Here is a 26,449-nt window from a genome sequence, read left to right as displayed (position 1 = left end):
CAAAAACGTAGATATAAATAATAATCTACATTTAAAGTTTACCATAGCACTCGGGAGGCAGAGGCAGGTGGATTTCTGAGTTCGAGGCCAGCCTGGTCTACAAAGTGAGTTCCAGGACAGCCAGGGCTATACAGAGAAACCCTGTCTCAAAAACAAACAAACAAACAAAAAACCCAAAAACAAACAAATAAAGTTTAGCATAATCTGACTATTCTAGAGGACATATTTCAATGGCTACACATAGCTTGGAAATTTTCCCTTTAAAATGACAAATAACAAAAATTAAACAAATAGACTGAGGTCACTAAAACTAATTTCATCAGCTCAAATTTGTAAACTATCCACAAAATTAACTATAGGAATGGACTGTACTCCTTTAAGCCTAGAGACAGACAGGTAGATCTCTTGTTTGACAAGAGATCTACATAGTGAATTCCAAGCCAGCCAGGGCTAAATAGAAAGATGTACACACACACACACACACACACACACACACACACACAGAGTCTTAGTTTGGGTTTTATTGCTATGAAGAGACAACATGACCATAGCAACTTTTTTAAAGGAAAAAAAATTAATTTGGGGCTGCCAAAAGGTCCATTATCATCATGGCAGAAAGCATGGCGGCATGCAGGCAGACATGGTACTAGAGGAGCTGAGAGATCTACAGCTTGATCCACAGACAGCAGGAGATTGTGTGTCATACTGGGCATGACTTGAGCATTGGAGACCTAAAAGTCTGCCCCCACAGTGACACATTTCCTCCTACAAAGGCCACACTATTCCAACGTTACACCTAATAGTGCCACTCCCCAAAGACCAAATATTCAAATATATGAGTCTGTGTAGGCCAAATCTATTCAAACCAACACACACACACACACACACACACACACACACACACACACACAGGCTCAAACCCCAGGGAATCTCAGAATTGAGAGTGGCAGGAGTCAAACCAGATCCCTGCCCAGCTTTATCTGTTCTGGAACACGTAATCATAACACCCATCAGTCGCGCAGCATAAGAACCTGGAGTTCTCCATGCTAATGAAGTAGCTACACAGGCCCCGAGTGTTCAGCCAATGAGCTTCCCCTTCCTGGGCATTTCTTCCTGCAAAAGGTATTTAATCCCTGGTTCACCCTGAGTAAGGTGTATGCATTCACATCCACCATCAAAGAAAGGACCATCTATCTCTTCATCAAGGATTCCAGGGCAGGGAGGGGCTTCAGGCCTAAATCTCCCAGAGAAGGCCTTCTCTTCCAGCCTTTCCCATACATACTCTTGGCCCTGACTTGGAGCCAAACCTGGCTCTGCCTCTCTCTAGGGCTTAGCTGTCCCCAGGCACAAAGACTTGGAGGGGAGGCACAGACCTTCAACCCCTATTACAGACTGTGTGCTGCCTCCAACAATGGCTTGCAGGAGGTGCTCTGGGCAACCCAGCAGCAAGGACACACAGACCAGGAGTCAGCAAACCAAACAACCAACTCAACTAACTAAACAGTGATATGTTAATTGCTTTCAAAGCTACATTTGTTTATTTCATATTTGTTTGAGTGTTCTGCCTACAAGTATGTATGTATACTATATACATGCTTAGTGTCCGTGGAGGGCTGAGGAGGGGGGTCAGATCCTCTGGAACTGGAGTTACTTGGAGCTGATAACTGATCCAGGTCTTCTAAAAGAGCAACAAGTGCTCTTAACTCCTGCGTCCTCTCTCTAGGCCCCCAAAACTACATTTAAGAATAAGGAGGGACAGAGACATGACTCAGAAATTACCTCTTAAGATCCCATGTCTGGCAGCCAACCACATATAACTCCAGTTCTAGGGGACATGATGCCCTCTTCCATGCTTTGAAGGCCTCCACACAGTTGGCAAACACACAGACACATATACACACACTTCAAATGTATAATAGTGTTTTATTTCTATTATTTTTTAGGCAATTGACAAAGAAATTTTCCACTCTGGGTGGTAAATCAGATAGGTAACATAAGGTCAGCTTTCCACATTACTCAAAATAAAAACATATTAAAATATAATTATAGAACAGTGCTTCAGAAAATCTTTTCAGGAGCTAGGGAAACGGCTCTGTGGGTAAAGCCCCTGACATGCAGGCATGAGGACGGCATATAATAAAAGCTGGTGCAGTGCAGCACATGTGTGCATCTTGGTGCTGCTGGGGTAGACCGGTGGCCCTGAAGCAGTGAGCTCCACGTTCAGGGAGAGATTTTTTTCTTAAAATTTAAGGAGGGCCTAGAAAGATGTTCAGTGGGTAAAAGCCCTTGCTCTGCAAGCCTGACAACCTGAGTTCAATTCTCAGAGCCCACAGTGTGCTACACACCTGCATCCCATGTGTTCCTAGTGAGACAGGAGGCCAAAACAGAAGTAGTTAAAGTGTGCAGACCTGGAGAGTGAAGAGACAAAACAGGAGAGCCTGCCTCAGAGACAGGGTGGAGGAGCTGGAGAGATGGCTCAGCAGTTGGGAACATTTTTGGTTCTTGCAGGACTAGGTTCTGGTTCCCAGCACCTTCATGGTGGTTCAGTTACTTCTAACTCCAGTTCCACGAGATCCACCACCCTCCGCTTGCTTTTGTAGGCACTCCCCCACACACAGTGCACATACATACACACACACTACACTCTGACTAGCACATCATCAGTTAACTGGATGCATTGGCATCAGCATTTGGTCAGCATTCTTCCTCTGGTTCTCGTGACCGTTTCCGGAAATTCAAAGAACTCTCTGTCTGTGATGAGGCAGCAGTGACAACAGCATCTCTAAATCCCTGAGGCTGCAAGGTAGAGAAATACACACATAAAATATATACATACACACACACATGAAAGACAATTTAAAAAGATTAATTTTCCAAATAGTCTTTAAATAAGCCATGTTATTCTTGGGAGAGAATTTATTGATCATTGAATAAAGAGGATAAACTTTGCAGGTGGTCTGAGCCAGAGTTTTATTAGAGCATTTTACATATGCTCTTCTATACACACATTAAAAAAATAACACTGCATCAGGATGCTTTCTAAGACCTGACCTGTATGTAGATGAGTGGTGATGTCCAAGTTAACAACAAAAAAACTCTCTAGGAAGAATCCTAAGAAGCCGTATGGCGCCTCAGCTGGGAGAAGTGGAAAGTGGTGTGTACAGCCAGGTAGGCACTTCACAAATCACTTTATAGTAAAATTATTCTGCCTGGCATGTGGCATGCATCTGTAATAGCATCACTTAGGCAGCGGAGGCAGGAGGGTCAAAAGTTCAATGCCAGCCTGGACTAAATAACAAGACCTCGTCTCAAACAAGACAAAATAATTGAGAACAGGTTAATGTAAGTTAAGTGAGGTTAGTGTAAAAACTAAGTGGAAAATTCACTTTCAGAACTGCTTTCCATTTTTAGTTTTCTCTTTATAAAATAAGAGACTGCTGAGTGCGGTGGTGCTTGTCTTTGATCCCAGCGCTTGTGAGGCAGAGGCAGGTGGATATCGGAGTATGAGGCCAGCCTGGTCTACAGAGTGAGGTCCTGGACAGCCAGGGCTACACAGAGAAACCCTGGCTCAAAAGAAACAAAAACAAACAAAGAAGCTCCAGGTCAAGCTCAGCTCTGTAGTGGGTTTGAGGCCCAGTGATAGAAATGCTCAGGAAGTTGATGATGCTTCAAAGTGTCACCACCATCTACAGGCCAAAGTAGTAATGTCAGCGTAGAAACCTGTTCTTTTAGTTGTTGGTATTTTTGAGACAGGATCTCATGCTGACTAGGCTGGCTCGTACAACTGATCTGCCGGCTTCAGTGTCCCAAGTCCAGGCATGTGCCATCATGCCCCGTTATACATTTTTTCCTTTCTGAAAACTTTTAACATAAAAATCTTTTATAGGATATTTTACATATGCCATGGAACATACATAAATATTTCATCTGTTCTCAAAGATAAACTTCAGTTCAACCGTGACTGCAGTACTGTGCAAATACTATTTTGATGGTGTTCTCACATCTAGACTACCCTCAAATATGCTTGCTGCTTACAAAATTAACAGAAACGATTTGTAGATGACCTCTTCAGATAGTTACTGCCCAACAACTGCAAAATCTCACTGTGATGAAATGATACTGACTGTGATCTGAAATGGTATTGTAGACTCCTTCTGGCTTGGTGACTTGTACAATGTTGCAAATCTGTTTGGAGAAAAAGTACATATAAACACATCACCTTAATTAATTAGGTCACATGACTGATTTTATAATTTAAATGTACAGAGTCCTAAACTATGCTTGTACCATGTATTCTCAAGTACACAAAATGGAAAGAAATATATTTAAAAAGACAAAATGAAAACCTTCCTCACAGGGCAGCACTGTGGTGGGTGCTTTCAGTCTCAGATAAGCAGAGGCACAACTGCCGGGCGTGGTGGCGCACGCCTTTAATCCCAGCACTCGGGAGGCAGAGGCAGGCGGATTTCTGAGTTCGAGGCCAGCCTGGTCTACAAAGTGAGCTCCAGGACAGCCAGAGCTATAAAGAGAAACCCTGTCTCGAAAAACCAAAAAAAAAAAAAAAAAAAAGCAGAGGCACAACTTTTTTTGAACTCAGGAGCAAGGCCACCTGAGCCTTAAAAATAATTAAATTTTTTAAAAAAGTTAAAAAGCTGGGTATGGTGGCACAAGCCTTTAATCCCAGGCAGAAACAGTTAGATCTCTAAGTATGGGGCCAAGTCTGGTCTACAGAGTGAGTCCCAGGACAGCCAGTGTTGTCATTCTCACTATATGGAGAGTTTGAGGCTCTGGACTACATCATAGCCTGTCCTCCTCCTAAAAAAGTAGGCGTGCATAGACATGTATGATTTTAAAGATGTATTCTTATTAAATCTTTAATTATGTGCAGGGGTGTGAGCCCGTATGTGGGTATGTATACATGGGTGCAAGCACCCTCAGGGGCCAGAGGCATCAGATCCCCTGGAGATCTGGAGTTACAGACGGTTGTAACCCACCTGATGTGTGTGCTGAGAACCTCACATGTGGGAAGAGCAGCAAATGCTCTTAACCACTGACCTCTTTCTCTAACCCTGTTTTCTATAAAGTAAATAAAATTGAAAGCTGAGAACAGCTAACAAATAATAATTAAGGGGTTTGTTGTTTTGTTTTATTCAAGACAGGGTTTCTCTGTATAACCCTGGCTGATCTGGAACTCAACTCTGTAGACTGGGCTGGCCTTGAAACCAGAGATCTGTCTCTGCTTCCCCAGTGCTGGGATTAAAGGTGTGTCACCACCACCCAGCTAGAGCTCTTTTTCTATGTGTGCATATACACGTGGAGGCCAGAGGCTTTTTCAGATAGGCTCTTTTCACTGATTGAGCGCAGGGTTCAATCAGTTACTAAGTTACGAGTCCTAGAGGGCCTACTGTTTCTTCCTCACCAGTGCTGGGATTGTAAGTGCAAATCACTATGACATTTTTATGTGGGTGTTGGGGATCCAAATTCCAGTTCTTATGCCTACAGGGCAAGCCCTTTACAGCCTGAGTCACCATCTCAACTCCACAATCTACACTCTTAATAACTACATTCAAATAGTGCTAAGAGCGAGAACATAAAAATCTTTCAAGTGCCGGGCGTGGTGGCGCACGCCTTTAATCCCAGCACTTGGGAGGCAGAGGCAGGTGGATTTCTGAGTTCGAGGCCAGCCTGGGCTACAGAGTGAGTTCCAGGACAGCCAGGGCTACACAGAGAAACCCTGTCTCGAAAAACCAAAAAAAAAAAAAAAAAAAAATCTTTCAAGTTTCTTTTGAGGAGCTTGATATGGTGGTGCACACCTGCAACTGCAGAAGACGGGGTGGGCTACGAGGACTGCTATGAGCTTGAGGACCACCTAGGCTACATACAACTTTGAGGACACCCTACATACATAACCCTGTTTCCAAAAAAAATTACTTAAAAAAAATTTTTTTTGTTTATTTTACCTATATGAGTATACTGTAGCTGTCTTCAGACATACCAGAAAAGGGCATCAGATCCCATTATAGATGGTTGTGAGCCACCGTGTGGTTGCTGGGATTTGAACTCAGGACCTCTGGAAGAGCAGTCAGTGCTCTAAACCAATGAGCCATCTCTCCAGTCCCAAGAATTACTTTTTTGTGATGATGGAAACTGAACCCAGGGCCTCATACAAGTTAGGAAAGTGCTTCACCACTGAGCTATCACCCTAAAACTACTTCTAAAGTCACTCACAACAGAAAAGACTAAAGCAACTGTGTCTACTGGGAGATAAACACAAAATGGAATACACACATTCTCATTCTCTCTCTCATTGTTAGGATGAAAATTTTGACATGGCTACAAAATGAACCTTGAAGACATCACTCTAAGGGAAATAAGTAAATCAAATATTGCATGATTTCAATTATATTTGGTTCTTAGAATAATCAAATCAGAGACAGAGTAGAACAGTGGTTGCCAGGGACAACACTATTGTTTAACACTGAAGTAAGGGAAGATGACAAAGTTCTGGAAATAAATGGTAGTGAAGGTCATAGAAGAATATGAATGTACTTAATGCCAGCCAGCTGTAAAAATATAGCTAAAAACTTTAATATCTATTTTATTGCAGTTTTATATAATATAGATTCTAACTTAATAGGAAACAATCATAAACTTTTTATTAGTTTCTATACAATATAACACTCTTTGTTTTTGAGACAGGATTTCATATGGCCAGTCTAGTTTTGAATGTACTACATAGCCAAGGATGGCCTTGAACTCCTAATCTTCCTGCCTTCACTTTCCAAATGCTAGGATTACAAGCATGCACCACCACACCTAGCTTATTTTCAAAACTAAATTCAACAAAGAACATCTTATTTATTATTTATTAACTTTCCTAATTTCAAAATGCACCTCTCCTTAAGCATAATTCATGAGAGAAACACTTTTTACTTTGAAAACAATTGGGCTTGAAAGATGGCTCAGCAGTTAAGAGGTCTGGATGCTCTCCCAGAGAACCTAAACACTACTCTCGGTGGCCAAATGGGAACTCACAACCTTCTATAACTCCAGTTCCAGGGCATCTCTTCTGATCTCTGAGGGCACTCACTGTACACGCAAAACTCATAGACATGAAGGTAAAACACCTACCCACCCACACCAAAAAAACAGAACAAAACAACAACAACAAAACAAACAACAGGGGCTGGTGAGATGGCTCAGTGGGTAAGAGCACCCGACTGCTCTTCTGAAGGTCCAGAGTTCAAATCCCAGCAACCACATGGTGGCTCACAACCATCCGCAACGAGATCTGGCGCCCTCTTCTGGAATGTCTGAAGACAGCTACAGTGTACTTACATATAATAAATAAAATCTTAAAAAAAAACAAAAAAAACAAACAACAGAATCCAAAATGTCATAAACTCTGTAAGTTAACGTAAAAACTAAGTGCCGAGTCACATATAAGGATAAGGGCTCTGGGCTGGAGATGGCTCAGCGGTTAAGAGCACAGACTGCCCTTCCTGAGGTCCTGAGTTCAATTCCCAGCAACTACATGGTGGCTCACAACCATCTATAATGAGATCTGATGCCCTCTTCTTGTGTGTCTGAAGACAGCAACAAGGTATTCATACATATAAATAAATAAATCTTTAAAAAAACAAACCAACAAACTAGGGCTCCAGGCAGTGGTAGTGCATGTCTTTAATTCCAGCACGTGGAAGGTAGAGGCAGGTGGATCTCTGAGTTGGAGGCCAGCCTGGTCTACAGAACTAGTTTCAGGGCTGTCAGGGCTACACAGAAAACAAAACAAAACAAAAAACCTGTCTAGAAAAAAACAAAAACTAGGCCTGGAGAGCTGGCTCAGTGGTTGAGAACACTGACTACTTTTCCAGAGGTCCTGAGTTCAATTCCCAGCAACCACATGGTGGTTCACAACTATTTATAATGGGATCTGATGCCCTCTTTTGGTGTGTTTGAAGACAACTACAGTGTGCTCATATGCATAAAATAAACAATTCTTTTTAAAAAAAGAAAAAACAAAAACAAACAAAACAACAAAAACCCAACAAGGTCTATGAATGTGACTCAATAGTGTGTGCCTGACATGCAAGAGGCCCTGGGTTCAATTATCAATAACACTGAAAATAAAGTCATTTCCTTTTAGCTGGGCATGATGACAGATATCTTTAATCACAGCACTTCAGAGGCAAAATATATTTTAATCAGCCTTTTTAGAAAAATCATAGTTTGGGAATTTTCATTTTCTTAAGGTGGGGCAGTACTAGAGAATGAACTGTGGGTGTTGTAGAAGCCAGACAAGCACTACCCCACTGAACTACACATGAAGCCAAAAGAATCACTTTTTAGGATAAGTTGAGACAGCTCACAGGTTCTTGCCTTTGATCCTGACCCTGAGTTCAATGTCCCCGTGACATTTGGTAGAGGGAAAGCTCCTACACACGCATGCACACACATACTCACCCACAGGAAACAGTGACTAGACAGTGAAGAAAACCCTTCACATTTGACTCAATAAAAAATTAGCTTGGCCAGGCAGTGGTGGCCCATGCCTTTAATCCCAGCACATAGAGGAGTCAGAGGCAGGTGGATTTCTGAGTTCGAGGCCAGCCTGGTCTACAGAGTGAGTTCCAGGACAGCCAGGGCTATACAGAGAAACTCTTGTCTTGAAAAAACCAAACGAAATAAAATAAAATAAAATAGCTCATCTTGTAAGTCATCTCACAATACCCAAAAAAGTGCCAAGTACATCTGAGTGCTTTGAAAAAATTATTAACAAGCAGTAATTTCTTCCTCACTCTTGATGATAGGGAACGATAAACTGAGACAGACTATTGCCATGTACCTCAGACTGGTCTTGAACTCACAACCTTCCCCTCAAGAGCAGGTCTACGACTCCATATCAAAGCAAAAAAGTAGTAAGATTTTAAGAAGGCTTTACAAAGTTAGTATGAATACAAAATGAACACCAGATGTGGTAGCTTATGTCTATAATGCTAATAAAGCAGGAGGCAGGAGGATTGCTAAGAGTTCTAGGCCAGGCTGGGCTTTCTAAAGGAAAAATAAATTATAAAGACAAAAGGGAATTGATTAAGCTTTTAACTTAGAAAATCCTCTTCAGCCGGGCGTGGTGGCGCATGCCTTTAATCCCAGCACTCGGGAGGCAGAGGCAGGCGGATTTCTGAGTTCGAGGCCAGCCTGGTCTACAAAGTGAGTGCCAGGACAGCCAGGGCTACACAGAGAAACCCTGTCTCGAAAAACCAAAAAAAAAAAAAAAAAAAAAAGAAAATCCTCTTCAAATTTCTAGGTAAAAAATTTTGTATGTCATGTCTGCATCTCAAAAGATCTTTTCTTCAAGAGATCTTTTTAAACCAAACCAAAAAGATTCACTTGGCTCCTAGCCCCAGCTGAGATGAAGCTTAACATACGGCTGAACTGCATAGTTTGGGTCAGGAAGAAACAAGACAGAAGTACAATGTGTGCTCTAAAGCTGAGCACACACAGGAAATGCTGTGTGGGGGTGTGATGGATTACTCCACTCTACCACCACATCTTCTTGGCAAAGAACAATCTTGGCCTCATATTATCATGAATATGCAAATTGGAGAACCCACATAATATAAGGACACAGACAAAATCATTTAAGAATTGTTGGAATGTCATTCTGTCAGTTGTCAGAGGTTACTGCACATATGTGGTCCTGCACACCTTTAATGCCAGGCTGGGGAGGTACAGGCGGCCTGGTCTACAGAGTACATTGCAAGCTAGTCAGAGATACATAGTAAGATTCTCTCTTAAAAGCAAAACATAAGCCAGGAAGTGGTGGCGCATGCCTTTAATCCCAGCACTGGGGAGGCAGAGGCAGGCGGATTTCTGAGTTCGAGGCCAGCCTAGTCTACAGAGTGAGTTACAGGACAGCCAGGGCTACACAGAGAAACCCTGTCTCGAAAAAAAGCAAAAAAAAAAAAAAAAAAAAAAAAAATTCAAAACATAAAACCAGATTTTACTAGTGAAAATGGAGGTTAGGGCACGATAATGTCTAAGTTCAATTCACAGTATTTTTTTGTTATTTAAGGTTTTCTGTTTTTCTGTTCAAAATAAAAGTGTTCATTTCTATAATTATAAATTTATGACTTCTTCATATTTTTAAGAAAACCTTTCTAAGAAGCATGTGAGAGTACAGAGCTCAGAGGCAGAGTGCTGGCCTGGCCTGGCCTCAGCTAGGGTGTAGCAGCACTCTCCTGCCACCTGAGCTTACAAGGTGCAGGCAAAAGCTTCAAGAATCAAGGTCATCTTATACTTTCTAGTAAGTTTCAGGCCAGGCTCGGCTACTTGACAACCTGTATCAGAAACAAACAGAAAGATAACTATAAAGCATTGAAGATTTCATGCAACCATATTGATGGGCCTATACGTCAGTGAGAAAGCAAGGACTTAGCATGCCAAAAAGTCCTTGGGTCAATTCCTAGCACCCAAGACCCAAACCAAACCAAACCCCATAATCCTCACATGCAAAGATTGCACCAAACTTTAAAGACAAAGATATTTGGTTTCAAATAATAAAGAACAAAATTATCTCAATTCTTAAGTTACTAAATAAGATCAATTCATTCTGACTCTCATAAAGTATGCACAGTACTGTCACATATCCATAGACTTGAAAGAAACAATTTAGAGGAAAAGTTCTTTACTGGGGAAAAAAGAATAAAAGCTATACATTCACATTTGTATGTAATACTATGACTATGTTCTAGAAAAACAATTATAGGAAAAAAAGGGGGAAAAATCATGTCCGGCCAAGTTAGGTTTCAATGACTTGAATCATGGTCACTACACTTGTGCATAATCTTTTAAAACTGATGCATGCAGTTTGCATCTCCTTTACAGATGCTGTTTCTAAAGGCCCAGTAACTGTAGAGACTTGAAAGGCAGCTGAGCAGCTGTTCTTGAAGAAGATTTGGGTTCAGTTGCCAGCACTCACATGGCAGCTCACCGCCATCTGGAATTCCAACCCAAGGGGATCCGATGCCCTCTTCAACCTCTGTGGGCACCAGGCATGCACGTGTTGCACAGACTTACACACAAAAAATCAGGCAAAATACTCACATAAAATAAATTCATTTTAAAAATTAAATACAGCTAGAAGTGGTAGTGCATACCTTTAATCTCAGCACTCAGGAGACAAAGGGAGGAAGATTTCTGTGAGTTCCAAGCCAGCCAGGACTACACAGAGAGACCATATATCAAACCCTCCTGCCCCCCAAAATTTTTGTACATGAAAGTTTCACGATTTGGCTTTCTTTTCTTTTTATGCAGTTTTACTCTTTCCTAGGCTGGCCTGGAACTTGCAGCCCAGGTTAGCCTCAAACTCAGGCTATTCTGCCTCAGTCTAATAAGTGCTGGAATTATAGACGTGCCAAAATACCTAGCTAGCTACAGTATGGATTTGAAAGGTTATTAGAAGGTGGCACGTAATGCAGTTTAAAGAAACAAACAAAAACCCCAAAGCAGTATCACTGACCGAGCTCAATATTGCCCTACATACTGCCTCAGTTTCCCCCTTTATTAGAGCACTTCCATATCAAGTTCTCTAGGTTATGTCCATTAATCACAAAGAAGAAAGGCTGGCATGAATCTGACATCTTTTGAAGTTCAGGATAAAAGACTTCATAGCTTTCAATGGCCTATTTTAAAGAAAAGGGAAGGTGGTTCACTCACTTGCTCAGCAGCCTTAGAAACAAACACAAAGGCTCCATGCTGCCATGATTTTATTTTAAAGAACAATACTTGTGAAAGGCAGGTAAATACATGGGTAATAAAAGGGGAAAATGGCAGACACAATTTCATGCAAGAACTATATTAAGCAACTAAGAAAAACTCTATTTTCCACATATATTAGTCCTAACACTAGCCTCAAACTTTTCCTTTTGTCCTGATTTATTCTTCTTTCAGTCTCCTCTGGGAACACAGGGTACCTCCTCCTCCTTCATGGCTAAGATGTGATTTCAAAGACTATCAGAAGGTAGCAACCCCTTAGCCACCCACATGTTCCAGGTACATTCACACCAGCATTTAAATACACAAAGAATTCCCCATGTGGCTGAATGTGCAGTATTAACAACGTGTTTCTATGTTTGCTCTAACCGATGTCAAGCAAGGCAACAACAGAAGTGGTTTATGGGTCACTGCAAACCTCAAGCTGGGGACCTATGTTAACAAACCACTAAGTGTTCAGGATAATTAGATTGATATTCTGAAATTATGAACTTATTTCTATACTGACCTTTGCTTTTGTTCCCAGTGAAAAATGAGTCTTATTGTAGCAGCATGCCCCCAGCTTTCCCCTAAAAGAAAAAAAAATTTACTATAAGGAACCTTTAGAATTTTCTAAGTTGCTTAGACTGTCTGGTCAACTACAATCTTACTTTACCAAACTGAAAATAGAAATATTCTTTGTTTCAAAACCTGTTGTACACCAGTAAGATCCTAAGAGTAATAAGAGTTTTCTCACACCCAGAAACAGGGTCTCACGTTAGTCCTGGCAGGCCTGGAATTCAATATGTAGCCCGGGCCAGCCTTGAATTAAGAGAACTCTGCATGCTTCTGTTTCTGGAGTGCTGGGATTAAAGACGTGCTGCATGCAGAGTTCATTACCCAGCCCAGCATTCAGTTTCCACAGTAGCTAGGGCTAAGTCTGCATCACCATCTTTGCCACACAGAATATTACTGGATTCCAGTGGAGACAGATCTTGAAGCATTGTGTTCTAATAACATCACAATGCTAGAAATACAGTCATATCTGTTTGCATAGTGTGATTTGTCTTTAAATACGCTTATTCTCCTTTCTGTCTAAGATGGGTTTTAGTGTTTAGAATTCTATTTTGAATATTTACTTCTCAAATTACTGACACAGAGGTGTCAGATAGTATTTTAAAAATGTGCAAAAAAAAAAAAGAGCCGGGCGTGGTGGCGCACGTCTTTAGTCCCAGCACTGGGGAGGCAGAGGCAGAGGGATTTCTGAGTTTGAGGCCAGCCTGGTCTACAAAGTGAGCTCCAGGACAGCCAGGGCTATTCAGAGAAACCCTGTCTCGAAAAACAAACAAACAAACAAACAAACAAACAAACAAATGTGGTCAGTGAATAAGACAGTCTTTATTTTCAACAGCTTATAGTATCTATCAAACATCAAATGAAAATGAAAATGTAGGAAAAAATGTTAAACCTCTTTTCTCTAAGAGCCAGGCATGGTGGTCTACAGACTTAATGCCAGGCTTGACTCCTAGGGATTTTAACACTTGGGAGGCAGAGGCAGGCAGATCTGAGTTCAAGGACTACACAGAGAAGCCATCTTAAAAAACCAAAAAGAGGGAAAAGAATAAGCATTATCTCGCTCATTTACCCACCTAATGCAGGAACAAGCAAAGCTTGATTTTTATCAATCTTTGTTGTCATCTGATTAGTTAAAATAACCTATAAAAACAAAATGTAAGAAAGTTAGGGCATAAGGTATATATAAACAGTCCTATGAGTTTAATATCCTGAATATAATAAGTTAAAAGAAAATATATTAGAGGCTGGAGAGATGTCTCGGTGGTTGTAGGACCCAGAGTCAGTTTCCAGAGCTCACATGGTGTCTCACAGCCATCTACACTTTCCGTCAAGAAGACCTTATTCTCTTATGACCTCTTCTGGCACTAGGCCCACGTGTGTACACAGACATGTACACAGGCAAAACATACACACAAAATTAAGTAACTCTCTAAAAATTATGTTTTTCTGATGAAAAGGGAAAAGAAGGTGCTGGAGAGATGGCTCAGAGGTTTAGAGCACTGACTGTTCTCTCAGAGGTCCTGAGTTCAATTCCCAGCAACCACACAGTAGTACAAAATCATCTGTAATGGGATCCGATGCCGTCTTCTGGTGTGTCTGAAGACAGCTACGGTGTACTCATATACATAGATAGATAGATAGATAGATAGATAGATAGATAGATCTTTTTTAAAAAGGGAAGAGAAGAGGGGAATATGCTCTTGTTTGAAAATTTAAAAAGAGGGCTGGGAACGATGGCTCAGCGGTTCAGAGCACTGGCTGCTTGCTCTTCCAGAGGTCCTGAGTTCAAATCCAAAAACCACATGGTGGCTCACAACCATCTGTAATGAGATCTGATACCCTCTTCTGGTGTGTCTGAAGACAGCTACCGTGTACTCATATACTTTAAAAAAAAAAAAAAAAAGAAAATTTAAAAATAAAAATTTGTACTTATCTGCAAAAATGTGGTACCAGAATACATGAAATAATTGACCAAAAAAATCTGAAGGAACAACGAATTCTTGGTTGGCCGGGCAGTGGTGGCGCACGCCTTTAATCCCAGCACTTGGGAGGCAGAGGCAGGCGGATTTCTGAGTTCAAGGCCAGTCTGGTCTACAGAGTGAGTTCCAGGACAGCCAGGACTACACAGAGAAACCCTGTCTTAAAAACCAAACAAACAAAAAGCCCCCAAAAAACCAAAACCAACCAAACAAAAATTCTTGGTTGATATGGGGTTTTGAGGGTTGGGGGGCGTTGGGGTGTGGTGTGGTTCAAGACTGGCTTTCCTTATGTAGTCCAGACTATCCTGGAACTAGCTTTGTAGCCCAGGCTGCCCTCACACTCAGAGATCTACCTGCCTCTGCCTCCTGAGTGCTGGGATTAGGTACATGACAACTCCTCCAAGCATCTACCTCATGTTTTAAGACTGAGTAGCTCAGTGGATGTAGAATTTCTGTTCTGGCTGGCAGGCAAAACCCATGGATGCCTCTGTAGGAATCTTTCCCTAACCTGACTGTCAGCAGTACTGGAGGTACAGGAGTGCACTGCCATGCTCATATGGAGATATGGGGGCTCCGAACTCAGGTCTTTATGCTAACAAAGCAAACACTATCCATTGCGCTATCTCTCCGGTACCCCTCCTTTGAAACTTCTTTTCCAAAATTCAAAATTTAAATTTCACTTTATATGCCTTTTACCCTAGCACTTAGGGAGGAAAAGCAAACCAGTACTATATAGTGGCACACACCTTTAAGCCCAGTTAAATGCTTTCTGTTTTATATTATATTTACATGTCACATTTATGAATTGCCTTGGCTGAGAGAGGCAGAGACAGGCAACCTAGACAAACAGACCTTGTCTCAAAAACTAAGGTGGCTGAGACAGTGACATGGCTCCATAGATAAAGGCACCCGCCATTTGAATATAATCCCTGGGACACACATGGAAGGAGAAACCCAACTACCACAAGTTATCTTCTGATCTCCACATGCACAGCAATGGCATGTGTGCACACATACATGCACAAAGGCACACAAAAGAAATAAACAAAACTTTTTTTTTTTTTTTTTTTTTTTGGTTTTTTGAGACAGGGTTTCTCTGTGTAGCCCTGGCTGTCCTGAAACTCACTCTGTAGACCAGGCTGGCCTCGACCTCAGAAATCTGCCTGCCTCTGCCTCCCGAGTGCTGGGATCAAAGGCGTGCGCCACCACGCCCGGCTAAACAAAACTTTAAAAAATTAAAAATAAGGTGGAGAAGGACTGAGGTCCTTCAATGCTGACCTCTGGCCTCCACAAGCACACATTCTTGTACATGTGCCTACATACACACATGGACACACACACAAGCCAAAATGTATATGTATTTAATGGAGAGAGAAACAACAAGCGAGTTAACTAAATTAAAATAGGGCAGGGGATGTAGCTCAATGGCAGAATGTTTGCTTAGTGTGTCTGAGCTGGAGCAGCAGGAGCAACAAAACAACAAAGGAAAGCAGTATCAACGACAAACCACTGACTCTATGCAGCCTGTCTGTCTTGGGTGCCCTCTACTGGGAGATCTTCAGGATGCCATCATTAACAATGCTGAATTACAATTAACAGTAAGAAATAATGCACTATGCTTTGGCAAAAAGGGTAGTGAGATGGCTTAGTGAAAGGCACTGCCATGGACACTGACAACCTAAGTTTGATCCCTGAGACCCCAGAGTGGAAAGAACTGACTTCTACAAGTTGTTTGCTAACCCTGTGCTATGATACATATAACAACACATGTACATGCACACAGAATAAGTAAAATGTAACATAAGAATAAGATCTGGGGGCAGGAGCGAGTGGGGCTGGAGTGGGAAGAAAAAAAAAAGAATAAGATCTGGAAAAGAAAATATTTTTAATTTTATAGAGGAAGTTCTTTAAAAAGCAGGAAAGATTTATTTATTATTTATATGTAACTACACTGCAGCTGTCTTCAGACAACACCAGAAGAGGGCATCAGATCCCATTACAGATGGTTGTGAGCCACCATGTGGTTGCTGGGAATTGAACTCAGGACCTCTGGAAGAGCAGTCAGGGCTCTTACCCACTGAGCCAGCTCTGCAGCCCAGAGGAAGTTCTTTTTATTTGTGTTTGGTGTATTATAGGCATGTACTAAGGGCTTCCTTAACAAGGTTAAAAAAAAAAAAAAGACAACTTAAAAGCATTTTACCTCTCTTTTGACGAGTATATTTTTTGTCAGTGGAAGGATATGGCTGTAGAATGGAAACAAATGGCCAACAGGTATCTCTGTACTCCTAAACTCATAATTTACTGCTCCCTTCATATCTCAAATCTAGAATTAGCTCTAGGACTGATACAGCAGCCCAGGAGTAGACACTGGCCTACTATAATTCATGCATGAGGCTCTGGGTCTAATCCCTATTATAGAAAACAAAACCAAAACCTGGCTTTTCTATAAAGTATCTACATTAGAAGCCATGTATGGTAACACATCTGAAATCTCAGCACTAAGAAGGCTGAGGTAGGAGGACAGAGTTGAAGAAGCAGAACTACAGTATCAAGGTTCCAGTTATTTATCGAGGCTTTATCTCTAACAAACAACAACCACAAGAACAACAACCACCAGAAATCCCCCCAAACCACAGTCACATGATTTAGTTAGGCAAAATTTGTATCAATTTAGACATTAGTCTTTCAGTCCTAACTGTAAAATTCTCCTGGCCAATAATACTCACAGCTAATCTGTGATTATTTGCAAGGCTGATCATTTGTTGGGCGAGGCCATTTAGTAATCGAGTACGAAGGGAAAGATCTTCAAGGTCATGACGGAAGGGAAAAGCAATTCCGTCTATTATCACCAGCTGCACCTAAAGACAGAAGAAACTAGGTTTGGAGTTAAAATTATAATAAAGATGGCATCCCCAAAGCACAGTGCATTACATAAATAAGTCTTAAAATTTGGGCTGAAAAAGTAAAGAAATCTAGTTAGCTAGCTGGGCATTTTTTGATGATGCTGGAAAGATGGCTCAGCGATTAAGAGTATACACTGCTCTTACAGAGACCTGAGTTCAGTTCCCAGCACCCAAGTCAGGCAGTTCACAATTTCCTATAACCCCAGATCTCTGTAGGCCAGTGGTTCTTAACTTGTGGGTCACAACCCTTTTGGGATTGAATGACCCTTTCACAGGGGCTACATATCAAATATTTATATTATAATTCATAAAAGATGCAAAATTACAAAGTAGCAATGGAAATAATTTTATGGTTGAGGGGGTTACCACATGAAAAACTGTATTTAAGGGTTGCAGCATTAGGAAGGTTGAGCAGCACTGCTCTAGGGCATCCAATGCCCTCCTCTGGCCTCCGGTCACTTATAAAATTAAAAATAAAATAAGAACATGGTGTATGTATCTACACATCAGCACACAGGAGATAAAGGTAGGAGGTTCATGAGTTTCTGGCCAAGCTTAGCTATATAGTGAGATTCTAACTCAAATTAAATAAATACAAATGAAAATTAAGACTTTTCTTCTGTAATGCTGGGAATTAAACCTATGGCTCATGCATGGTAGGTAAGTACTCTACCACTAAGTGAGCTATACTCCTCACTCTACTGCTTCAATTTTATCTCTTCAAAGGTTTCCCTTTAAACTTCATTTTATTATTTTATGTGTATTAGTGTTTTGCGTGCATGTAAGTCTGTGTACCATGTTCATGCCTGATACCTGTGAAGGCCAAACAGGGCAAGGATCTCTTGGAACCAGATTTAAAGGTGTCTGTGAGCTGCCTGCCAGGTGGGTGTTAGAAATCCACCTCAGGTCCTCCGAACAGTACTCAGTGCTCTTAACCACTGAACCATCTCCCCAGCCCTTCACAGGCTTGCTTTTGGAAAGTACTTAGCCAGTGATTTTACATAATGTTACCTGAAGACTAGTATTACATGCATATGCCACTGTTTCAGGACAGCCAAGCCTACACAAAGAAACCTTGTTTCCAAAAAATCCAATAATGATGATGATGATAATAAGACAGGCTGACTATGGTAGCACAAGCCTGGATCCCAGCACTTGAATGAAGACAGGGTGATTGAGAAATCAAGGTTAGCAAAGTATGGTGTGCCGCACTCTGGAGGCTCTGAGTTCGACACCAGCCCGGTCTACAAAGTGAATTCCAAGACAGCCAAGGCTACACATAGAGAAACCCTGTCTTAAAACACGAAACAAACCAAAAAAAAAAAAAAAAAAAACCAACTGGCATAAGAATAGGTATAGCTGCCAGGGGTGGTGGCGCACACCTTTAGTCCCAGCACTTGGGAAGCAGAGGCAGGCGGATATCTGAGTTCGAGGCCAGCCTGGTCTCCAAAGTGAGTTCCAGGACAGTCAGGGCTATACAGAGAAACCTTGAAAAAAAAAAAGAGGGTGGTGGGGGGGGAGAGAATAGAATTCAAAAATAAATGTTTGTATTTGTGATCAACAGATATTTCAATTTTTTTTTTTTTTTTTTTTTGGTTTTTTTGAGACAGGGTTTCTCTGTATAGCCCTGGCTGTCCTGGAACTCATTTTGTAGACCAGGCTGGCCTCGAACTCAGAAATCCGCCTGCCTCTGCCTCCCGAGTGCTAGGACTAAAGGCGCCACCACTGCCCGGCTCAGATATTTCAATCTTGAGAATATACAATGAATATACAATATTTTGAAATGTGAATAGCATATATGTGCAAAATAATTAATTAAGTGGTAGGGCAGGAAAAGAAGAAGCTTTGGGGGCTAAAGAGATGGCTCAGTGGTTAAGAGCACTGGCTGCTCTTCCAGAGGTCCTGAGTTCAATTCCCAGCAACCACATGGTGGCTCACAACCATCTGTAATGGGATCTGATGCCCTCTTCTGGTGTGTCTGAAGACAGAGACAGTGTACTCACATAGATTAAATAAATAAATAGATAGATAGTTTAAAACAAAAAGAAAAGGCTTTTGAACTGGCATTAAGTTTCTACTATTGCTACTGTTTATTTTTGTATAATCGATACTCTCAAAGGCGTTATTTTACTAGGATGATCCATACCTTTGGATGATCTGAAAGGAAATCTGGAAGGAGATAGACTTGTGCCAGCAGCTCAGAATAATCGTGACAACGAAAATAATAAATATGGGAAAGAATATTTTCAAGAGTAAAATCCTTCAAGGCTTTCTGATGTTCTGAAACAAACAAACAAACAAACAAACAAAGCAATCTTAAATAGCTTTAGTTTTTTTGTTCTAATAGTGTGCCAATCATAAAAAATCAAGTTGTTTTTTAATAACAAAATGGAATACCTTTTTATCACTGTAAAACATACTTTCTAAAAGACAACAGAACTATTGCAAAATGACTGTGAACTGTGATTTGATGATTGCTGTCCTATTATAACTTTAATTTTTTTCAAATCCTATTTTTAATGATGGTTCTTAAATGCTTTAACCTCCCCATAGCCCACCACCTACCAGAGGTAGTGGAAAAGAAAGGACATGGGGGAAGTGGACCTGTTTAGAAAGGTTCTTTGTAACAACTATCAACTCCTGTAGCTCAGTTTACAAGTTAGCAGGCAGCCAGGCATGGTGGCGCACACCTTTAATCCCAGCACTCGGGAGGCAGAGGCAGGCGAATTTCTGAGTTCGAGGCCAGCCTGGTCTACAAAGTGAGTTCCAGGACAGCCAGGGCTACACAGAGAGACCCTGTCTTGAAAAACAAAACAACAAACAAACAAACAAACAAAAAAAACAAGTTAGCAGGCAGCAGCATCTCAAACTACTCACACACACTTCATAGATACACTAGCAGTCCAGTTAAGTAGAGTTGGGTTAGCAACAGTGGTGACATGACTTAGCAGAGACAGCCAGGTCTCAGCCTCTGCTCGAGTCATCAGGAGGGTCCAACAGAACACCAGGAGTTCTCGGCTACGCCTCTCTCAGGGAAGTGAAGATCAGCAAAGACCCACAAGTGTTGCTGTACCAGCAAGCCAAGCTCTGTCCTATTTATACCCTCCAAAAACGTATCCTCCACATTCCTTGCCTCAGCCAGTTACATGGTGAGACCATGTCTCAAAAAATAAACGGGGAAAGGGTGCTTGGAAAGATGATCAGTGGTTAAGAGTACTGGCTCCACTTCCCGAGCAACTAGGGTTTGATTCCTAGAACCTACACATCAGCTCACAACTCTCTATAACTCAGGGATCTAATGCCCTCTCTGGCCTCCAAAGGCACTGAACACACATAGTGCAGACACAGTCCGGCAAAATACCTCAACAGATAAAAATGAGAAACTAATTATTACATTTTGGAATGTTTTATTGGTTTTTTTTGTTTGTTTGTTTGTTTTTTGAGACAGGGTTTCTCTGTGTAGCCCTGGCTGTCCTGGAACTCACTCTGTAGACCAGGCTGGCTTTGAACTCATAAATCCACCTGCCTCTGCCTCCCAAGTGCTGGGATTAAAGGCATGCGCCATCACTGCACGGCTTCAGAATGTTTTAAAAAATATTTTAATGCTATTGAGTGTTTTGCCTCCATGTAAGTGTACCATGCATGTGCTCGGTGCCCATGGACGCCAGAAGAGGGCATCAGACCCCCTGAAACTGGGGCTGCGGACAGGTAGGGATAAGTGCTATGTGGGTGCTCGGACCCAAAGTTGGGCTCTCTTCAAGAGCAGCAAGAGCTCTTAACAATAAACCATCTCTTCAGCCCTGAGTTCAATCCACAGGACCCACATAGTGGCAAAAGAAAGCAACTCTCAAGTTGTCCTCAGATTGTCACATATGCTCACACACACTGAATAATGACTTTTTAAAGGACTTATTTATGTAAAGAATGTTTTGTGTGCATGTACACACTCACACCAGAAGAGGCACGGGATTCCATGACAGATGGCTGGGAGTTGCCATGTGGGTGCTGGGGATTGAACTCAGGACTTCTGGAAGAACAGGCAGTACTTTTAAAAACTGAGCCATCTCTACATCATGATAAATGTGATTAAAAAAACAAAAAACACAAAAAAAAAAACCCTCCGATTTTGAGACCAGCCTGAGCTATACAGTGAGTTCCAGGTCAGTTTGAGTAACAGAACAAGATCCTTTCTCATGTAAACACTACTGAAAAACCATATATACAAATAATGAATTTGTTCTTAACAAACTGTGTGTGTGTGTGTACTCTTATGCAAATGCTACAGTGCATCTGTGGATATCACAGAATAATTTTCAGGAGCGAGTTCTCTCTTTCTACCATTTTGGTTCTGGGGATCAAATTCACACCATCAAGCTGGGTGGTAAGCACCTTTACCTGCTGAGCAACCTCAATGGCCAAAGTGTTTACCTTTGCGATCACTTAGAAAAGTACTGGCTGTTGGGCCAGAGACTGCTCAGTGGTTAGAACATGAACTGTGCTGGATGTGGCGCGGGCCTTTCATCTCAGCACTCAGGAAGCAGAAGCACACAGATCTGAGTCTGAGGCCAGAGTGAGTTCAAGGACAGCCAGGGCTACATAATAAAGAGAACCTGTTTCAAATAAACTAAACAACAAAAACATGAACTGGTTTCCCTTAGAAAGTGAGTTTGATTCTTAGAAACTGGGTATCCGTATCACAGTCACTGTACTCTAGCTCCAGGAGGATCGGATGCCTCTGGCTTCTGTGGGCACCTGTACACGTACACATGGACACACAACCCTTACTTTAAAATATATTTTTATGGGCTGGCAAGATGGCTCAGTGGTTAAGAGCGCCAACTGCTCTTCCAAAGGTCTCGAGTTCAAATCCCAGCAACCACATGGTGGCTCACAACCATCCATAACGAAATCTGATGCCCTCTTCTGGAGTGTCAGAGACAGCTACACTGTACTTACATATAGTAAGTAAATAAATCTTTTTTAAAAAATGTTTTTGAAATTTCCTTTTAATATGTGCATTCATGTCGGGCCTGCATGCATGTCTGTGTGAGGGTGTCAGAAGCCCCGGAACTGGAGTTACAGACAGGAGCGAGCTGCCATGTGAGTGCTAAAATTTGGATCCAGGTCCTCTTCTCTAGTCCCTAAATTTTTTTTTTTTTTAATTAAAATCTTCAAAAAAGGGCTGGAGAGATGGCTCAGTGGATAAGGGCACTGACTGCTCTTCCAGAGGTCCTGACCTCAATTCCCAGCAACCACATGGTGGCTCACAACCATCTGTAATGGGATCCAATGCCCTCTTCTGGTGTGTCTGAAGACAGCTACAGTATACTCATATATATATAAAATAAATAAACCTTAAAAAAAAAAAGTTAATAGCTGCCATGTTGGGTGTGACACAGGTCTATCATTTCAGCATTTTGGAGACTGAGGCAGAAGGATCACACACAAGATATACAGGAGCACTGTATATCATTTTGCAACAAAAGTACTGGAGATTAACTAGTTACGCTTCTAGTTTGGGACAGTCTCTTACGAAGGTCTGAGATATGCACACCATACAAACCGTCTTTAACTTACCTTCTTCTGTGTGTGCTCCTGCTATGAGATGAAGGTGCTGAATGCAGGCAGTTGCAAGGCTGACCACTCTATCAACAATAAAACTTCCCTCTGTATCAATAAATACTGCTTCACCGGCCACACCCCCAAAACATTCTGGAATCTGCACATCTACTGCCAATTGCATACTGTCAAGAAATGAAATGACCAGATCATTATCATAACCAGTTAAAATGTCTTTTGTAAACTGCATGTAATCATCAGCTAGATCAAGTTTTCTAAATGCAAATAAATACCCCAAGGCAAAAGAGATGTCTAAGTCTCCATAGCTCCAAGTACATATGATCAATAGATGCCTAGATAATAGATAAGGTGTTGTATAGAACTCTAACTAAGGAAGTCGTAGTGGGTTTTAGATTGCTGGAGATTGAATGCCTTACTTTCTCCTTTGAGTCCCGGTCTGGCAATGTAGCCCAGGCTGATCCTTCAACTCCCAATCCTGCTATCTCAGTCTCCATTCTACCCCTACTGTCCTGTTTATAGGAGTGGGCCATAACCAGGTAGACACACTTTTTTTTTTGAGGGGGGAAGACAGGGTCTTGCTATATATCACTGGCTAGTCTAGCAACTGTTATACAACCCAGAACATCCTCTATTTCTTTCTTTTTTTTAAGATTGTATTTATTATTATACATAAGTACACTGTAGCTGCCTTTAGACTTGCCAGAAGAGGGCATCAGATCTCATTATGGATGGTTGTGATCCACCATGTGGTTGCTGGGATTTGAACTCAGGACCTTCGGAAGAGCAGTCAGTGCTCTTAACCACTGAGCCATCTCGCTAGCCCCCATCCTCTATTTCATAGCACTCCTGCGTCAGTGTCCTGAGTGATGAGATTATGAGTATGTCACCAAACCTGGTTCAGAACTCTTCTTTATCATATATAAATCAACTTTAAAGCATCTGACAAATATATCTCAGAAGCCAATTAATTAGGAGTGTATACGTTTAGTGAACGGGAAATATTACAAAAGAAACATTTTTGATATCAAAACTTCATCATGAAGACGGGGCTCCTGGATAATAGAATGGTAAGCGGATTGTTTGATGTGAACACATACAAAGTAGTGACGTATGTTTCTTGGTTTCCTGACTACAAACTCACAGCAGAATATTCTATGTGTTACATTAAGTCCACCCGTAAGAAGGGAACGTCCTATTTTACCATAACTGTGTTTTTCCAACACCTGGTACGCCACAAACTTCTGTCGTCTTCATTAGGGGTATTCCACCCCCAAGAATGTTATCGAGTGCTGAACAGAAGGTGATTATGAAGCCCTGGGTATGCTCTTGCTCGAGAAGTTCCAGTGCTGTGCACTTCTCGCTTGCCACAGATGTACCGGCACATCTTGGTTTATTTGTGAGACATTCTCTTCTTAGAATTTGTAGAGTTTCCAAGGCTTCCTCTTTAGATATCCCAACTTCTATAAATAAAATAAGAAAAAGAAAACCTGACATTAGAGATTTAAAAGTATAGCTCAGAGCCTGGCCTGGGGGCCCATGCCTTTAACGCCAGCACTAGGAAGACAGGCAGGCCAGCATGGTCTACAGATCGAGTTCCAGGACAGTCAGGGCTACACTGAGAAACCTTTTTCTTTCCTTTTTTCTCTCTTTTTTTAAAAAAGATTTATTTTTATTTTATATATGTGAGTACATGTAGCTGTCTTCAGACACACCAGAAGGGGGCATGGGATCCCATTGCAGATGGTTGTGAGCCACCATGTGGTTTCTGGGAATTGAGGTCAGGACCTCTGGAAGAGCAGTCAGTGCTCTTAACCGCTGAACCATCTCTCCAGCCCCCAAACCTTTTCTTGAAACAAACAAAAGTCTAACACGGTAATGAATTATCCATTTAGTTATTTAGCAGTTGGGGATCAAAACCAGGGCCTTGGGCATGCGTAGCTAGTTAGTGCTCTACCGTTCTGCTACTACCCTGTTAGCATCATCGCTGCGATGTAAAATTAGACTAGGGGTATAGCTCTGTGATAGAGTGTTTAACTAACATTGGCAAAGCCATGAGTTCAAAACACAACAGTTAAACAAAAATCAAACCAGATTCCATTCTGTCCTCTTTGGTCACCAACAAAGAGATACACATAGCATTACTGACACAGTGGGTGACTACAACGAAGTTTGGATTTGTGAACATTAAGGATGCAGTGGTCCCCACTTCGTTTGTTTTGTTTTGTTTTTTGAGACTGGGTTTCTCTGTGTAGCCCTGGCTGTCCTGGAACTCACTCTGTAGACCAGGCTGGCCTCGAACTCAGAAATTCACCTGCCTCTGCCTCCCAAGTGCTGGGATTAAAGGCCTGCGCCACCATTGCTCGGCTGTGATTCTCACTTATATGTAACCTAAAGAACTCTGAGAAAAGTCGGGGGTTGGGGGGAGGCAGTATTCCTGTGAATCACGAACGTCTTTCTAGAGCTTTCTCCTGGTCTAAGGGAATGTTCTATTGCTTTTCTCACTGAATTGTCTCTAGTCCTTCTTTAATCCTTCATTTCTCAACTTCAATTCCCACCCCCACCCCCACGGATCTTTGACCAGCGAGAATTACATGGCTTGTGACTGTTTCCCAACCCAGTTTATCCTGAAACCCTAAGATGAGAAGTCGGTTCTTTCATCTACAGATTGGACACCCTGGTCCAAGAGGAGACTGACTTCCTTAGACCATTAAGTGAGGCACTCCTCAAAGCATCCTGCGAGCACGGAGAAAGCAATCAGTAAACGTTGCTCCACACAGTTCCAAGCTCAAGAGAATTTCAGCGGTGTCAAAAGATCGGCTTGGCGGAGGCGGCGGAACGAAGACGGAGGCGGCGCCAAGCGGCCGCGGTGCATCAGCTGGCAGCCGGGAGTCGTTACCTTTGCTGAGCTCGGAGGGCTTCACCTCTAGGACGTCCTCCGCCGTCTGAAACCCCGCAGCCACCAGCTTCCCGCGCACCGCTGGAGACAGCGGGAAACCCACCAACTCCCGCTGCATTTTTTTTTTTTTTTTTTTTGAGAGCTCGGCGGCTACGCACTCAGTGACGTAGAGCAAGAGGCGCGAAAGCGCTGGAAACCCAAACCCCGCCCTCCCGCGGAGGGGGGGGGAGGGTCAGTGGCGTGACGTCATACGCGCGGCGTAAGGGGCGGGGCTCGCGCGGCCTAGACTCACGAGGCCTTGCTGCTGCTGAGGAAACCCCACACACTGGTTACCTGTAAGGTTGTTTTCTAGTGTCACTCGTCCGAGTCACGTTTCGGGTATAGCCTGACAGTGAGCACAAAAACAAAAAATGAGGCCGGAGACGCGGAGATGGTAGCCAGGCCAAGTGAACCCCATACAGCATATTTCCTCGCCATGCTCTGCCCTCTTTCACGGGTTCCTCAAGAATCCATCCCCCTGAATGGAAGTTGTAGTAGACGCAGCAACCAAAAACTGACCAGTTGGCAGTTTCCTGCTGTGAAAAATTCAAAAATCCCTTGTAGGAGGCCTGCTGTGTGTCCCCTGACCCTTGCCAGGCGACCCCTTGCTTTTCCCGCCCTCGCGGGGGATTGTGGGCCAGCCTCCCACCTTGGGGGGCTGCGGTAGGGAGTGGTTGGCGCCCACGCGCGCGTCCACGCACTCGCCCGCCCACACACGCACG

The 26,449-nt window shown here is 42.3% G+C and overlaps 1 protein-coding gene across 2 annotated transcripts; it reads right to left on the bottom strand.

Moving 5' to 3' along the window:
* Nucleotides 1–1,928: 1,928 nt before the first annotated feature.
* Nucleotides 1,929–25,890, bottom strand: Rad51c (RAD51 paralog C). 2 transcript variants are annotated; one of them, XM_021177246.3, is made up of 9 exons: nt 25,689–25,890; nt 23,994–24,252; nt 22,790–22,956; nt 19,359–19,492; nt 17,036–17,167; nt 13,404–13,470; nt 12,284–12,344; nt 4,125–4,185; nt 1,929–2,796 (listed from the first exon to the last, which is right to left on the bottom strand). In XM_021177246.3, the coding sequence occupies exons 1-9, from the start codon at nt 25,804–25,806 to the stop codon at nt 2,695–2,697; spliced, it is 1,101 nt and encodes a 366-aa protein (XP_021032905.1). In that variant the 5' UTR covers nt 25,807–25,890; the 3' UTR covers nt 1,929–2,694. The 2 variants fall into 2 exon arrangements, with proteins under 2 accessions (XP_021032905.1, XP_085685825.1); XM_085829699.1 differs by lacking the exon at nt 17,036–17,167.
* Between the last annotated feature and the right edge of the window lie 559 nt (nt 25,891–26,449).

This window comes from Mus caroli, unplaced genomic scaffold (assembly GCF_978045245.1).
Source record: "Mus caroli unplaced genomic scaffold, Mus_caroli_1 scaffold_13, whole genome shotgun sequence".
Lineage (NCBI taxonomy): Eukaryota > Metazoa > Chordata > Mammalia > Rodentia > Muridae > Mus > Mus caroli.
This window is presented reverse-complemented; position numbering and strand designations above follow the sequence as displayed.

What these genes read in the sequence shown, in the direction of transcription:
- Rad51c (XM_021177246.3), bottom strand. Translation starts at nt 25,806, where the DNA reads ATGCAGCGGGAGTTGGTGGGTTTCCCGCTGTCTCCAGCGGTGCGCGGG. An exon ending in GCCCTCCGAGCTCAGCAAAG is followed by an intron (nt 24,253 to 25,688) that starts GTAACGACTCCC and finishes TTTTATTTATAG; the next exon opens with AAGTTGGGATATCTAAAGAG. An exon ending in GTTGGAAAAACACAGTTATG is followed by an intron (nt 22,957 to 23,993) that starts GTAAAATAGGAC and finishes ATTTCTTGACAG; the next exon opens with TATGCAATTGGCAGTAGATG.